We start from the raw sequence: 2,959 nt of genomic DNA, 5'->3' as shown, positions 1-2,959 counted from the left end.
GTACTCTCATTTAAAGTATTCAAATTGATATATTTCACATTTTAATTTAAAAATTAAAATATGTGTTTGGAATTAATCCCATTCTCTTCCTTTCTAGGGCTGAACCAAATTCTTTTAATGAAATTTATAGCATGTGCTTTATTTAGCTATAGAGAATTATTAACTGAGCTGTTTTATCATTAGCAGGATCCATCAGTACTCATATAAAGTGGAGACAAGACATTCTCTTAACGATGGACTCATTCCTTTTACAGAAAAGTGAATCAGATTCAATAATCCAAGAGCTTTACTCTCTGACCAACTTTCTATGTATGTATTATGACTTGAGAAGCAAAGAATCATGTCCTCACCCACAAATGTCTGCCCCTTCTTATTGGCTGGTGCCCAGGAGGAAAATCTTTCAGTTCCCTCCTTATAGAGGTTCTACAAATTACAACACTCCTAACTACTGATCAGTCATTCAAGGGACTTGGTGCACAGTAAGAGACTGGAATTAAACTCTCTCAAGAGTGCTGGGCATCTAACAGAAGAAATTCTAAGGAAAGTACAAGAAAGGGCACTGAAAGGACATCTTGGGGGTGCTAAAGGAAACTTGATGCTTCTGACAGCTTTGCAGTTATAGCGCTATATTTATTCCAAAATGCCTAATGGTGTTTTGTTGATTAAATGATGGATTAATAAAATATGAAGTATGATTAACTCTTCACCATTTCCACAAAAAAGCAAACCTTGTATTTGGTATTAAACGTCACCTTTCCTTACATTAACTTCATGGTGCTCTGTTTTCTACGTAGTAAGCTGGTTACTGTTCTAAATAAGTTATGTGTTAATATACTGACACCTGATAATGGGTTTGTAGCTGTTTCTTCCAACAATATGATTCATGAAGACCCTCAGAAATATTCAAGTTCTGCCATGTAGGTAGCTCTTTACAATGGTTAGGACAGCTAGAAATGGAGGAAAATATTTAGAAAACAAGGATGTAGGTCAAATACAAGAATCAAAATATTTGTAATTTACTTTTCAGAAAATTATAGACCAGTAGCTAAGAGACCAAGACTCTATTCCAGGCATTTCACTGTTTCATTGTGTGACCTTGAAAATGGTGAAAGAGAACTAATAGATAATGAGATTATAACTACTATATGCCTAATTATTTTCATTCATTATCTTCCTTAACCCTAACAAAAGCTCATAAAAGAATGAGTATTATTAGCTGTAATTTTTAAAGTGAGAAAATTATCAGAGGGGTGAAATTTACCCAAGATCACCTGTTCTTCAAACTCAGGCCTACTTCATTTTAAAGACTATGCTCTTTCTACATTGGACTATTATGTGGGCTGCATTTTCCCATATCTTTATACAAGATGAAGGTTGGGCCAGAATAGGTAAGGACTTTTTCAACTCTAATATATTATGCTAAATGCAGAGTTCATTCAAACAGCATTTCTTTCCTTGTTTTTGTTTTCTGTGTTAGGAAGTTCCTGTTAACATTGGAAGAGCTGGTGCATGTGTTGTGGTGGTGAAGCTACCATAGAGCTATCTTTATCAAAGGGAAGGAAACTGGATAATTTCAAGAAGTGGAGTAGGAAGAGGAGAGGAAGAAGAAATATGTTCTTTCCTTCAATTAGTAATCAAATATGAAAATTCTTGTGTCATTTTAATATGTAGATATAAATGCTCTCATTTGTGAAGCCAAAACAAGTTTTCAAACACTAATTACATATAGGTGTTTAGTGTATATGTTGTTGCAGCTAATAATATAAATGAAAATCCAGTATTTTATGTTTAGCCTTGTTACTTTAAAATGTTAAAATGTTTAAGGGAAATTGATAGTGACCAAAGTATAAAAAGTTACAAAAGCATCGGTAATTTTGAGTCTGATAAGTTAAAAACATTTTCTATTTCAAAAAAAATTAGGTACCCTATCATTTGGAATGTAACTAATATAAAAGAGAACATCTGAAGCTTAAATTATAAGGTTTGATTTTCAGTAAGACATCATTCTTTTATCTAAACAATATCCCAAATAGCTAAATAATACCTCACATTTACCAAGAAGAAAGATTTTACTGTGGTGAGATTAAAAAAAAAGAAAAATCTCATTGACATAATTTGTTATGCTGATCACAGTAGGTTAAAATTTTCACAGACTTACTCTTTTACAGTACCATTTTCCAAAGCACACATATAGATTTGGTATTCCTTAACATGTTGTCTTGTTAGACAACATTTATTTTACCAGTAAAATATTATTGTAATTCCATATACACAATCTATACAATAAAATGGTGAATATTTATCATATTGATACAAACTGTGACCTCAGCTTTCGAGTGTCAGGGCCTCACTTGTATAGACAGTAACATTCTCCTCAAACATTTCTGTGAACTCTTAAAACACCTGCCATTCTGTTAAACCAGTTTTCAAAAACAAAGCAATTTTTCAACAGCAGTAAAATTGAGATGTTCTACAATATTAACACATGGAAACACCAAAATGTTCAACATCTGTGGTTAATTCTATAATTATCTTTTATGTACCAGTACATGATTTTCTGTCAATTTTATATTCATCCAGTAGAGAATATTAAGGATATATGCACTACAAATGTTTTTAAATTAAAAAACAACAAAAAAGACTAGCTGGGTAGTATTTTACCTTTAAATTCTCACTTCCATGTCCAATTATTTAAAAAAAAGTGGGGGAGGTTGGCCGAAAAGTTCATTTGGGTTTTTCCATAAGATGTTATGGAAAAACCCAAATGAACTTTTTGGCCAACCCAATATTTAAGATAAAATGTTGGAAAACCTTCTTTATGCAAGTAACTTTTCAATTAAATTACGATTTTAGAATTTCTGCAATATGTCCTTTTAAATGGGTTTTGTATTGTAGTATGTGAAACCAACAAATAAAATCCAGAGATGCTTATAAAATGTACTACTACCTTTTAAGTTTT

The 2,959-nt window shown here is 31.8% G+C and overlaps 1 protein-coding gene across 2 annotated transcripts in view; it reads left to right on the top strand.

Moving 5' to 3' along the window:
- KLHL4 (kelch like family member 4) overlaps positions 1–2,703 on the top strand; it is a 124,680-nt gene extending 121,977 nt beyond the window's left edge. The window contains exon 11 of one of the 2 annotated variants that reach the window (XM_022580804.3): positions 1,478–2,703. In XM_022580804.3, the coding sequence (XP_022436512.2) occupies positions 1,478–1,537 (60 nt within the window). In that variant the 3' untranslated portion in view covers positions 1,538–2,703. Of the gene's footprint in view, positions 1–183 lie in introns of both variants that reach the window. The other variant, XM_089904298.1, reaches the window with a different exon arrangement.
- Positions 2,704–2,959: the final 256 nt, after the last annotated feature.

This window comes from Delphinapterus leucas, chromosome X (assembly GCF_059928025.1).
Source record: "Delphinapterus leucas isolate spDelLeu-1000000601 "Yukka" chromosome X, BTC_Dleu_Yukka2, whole genome shotgun sequence".
NCBI classification, from domain to species: domain Eukaryota; kingdom Metazoa; phylum Chordata; class Mammalia; order Artiodactyla; family Monodontidae; genus Delphinapterus; species Delphinapterus leucas.
The sequence above is the reverse complement of the archived record's forward strand: the minus strand, read 5'-3'. Positions and strand labels throughout refer to the sequence as shown.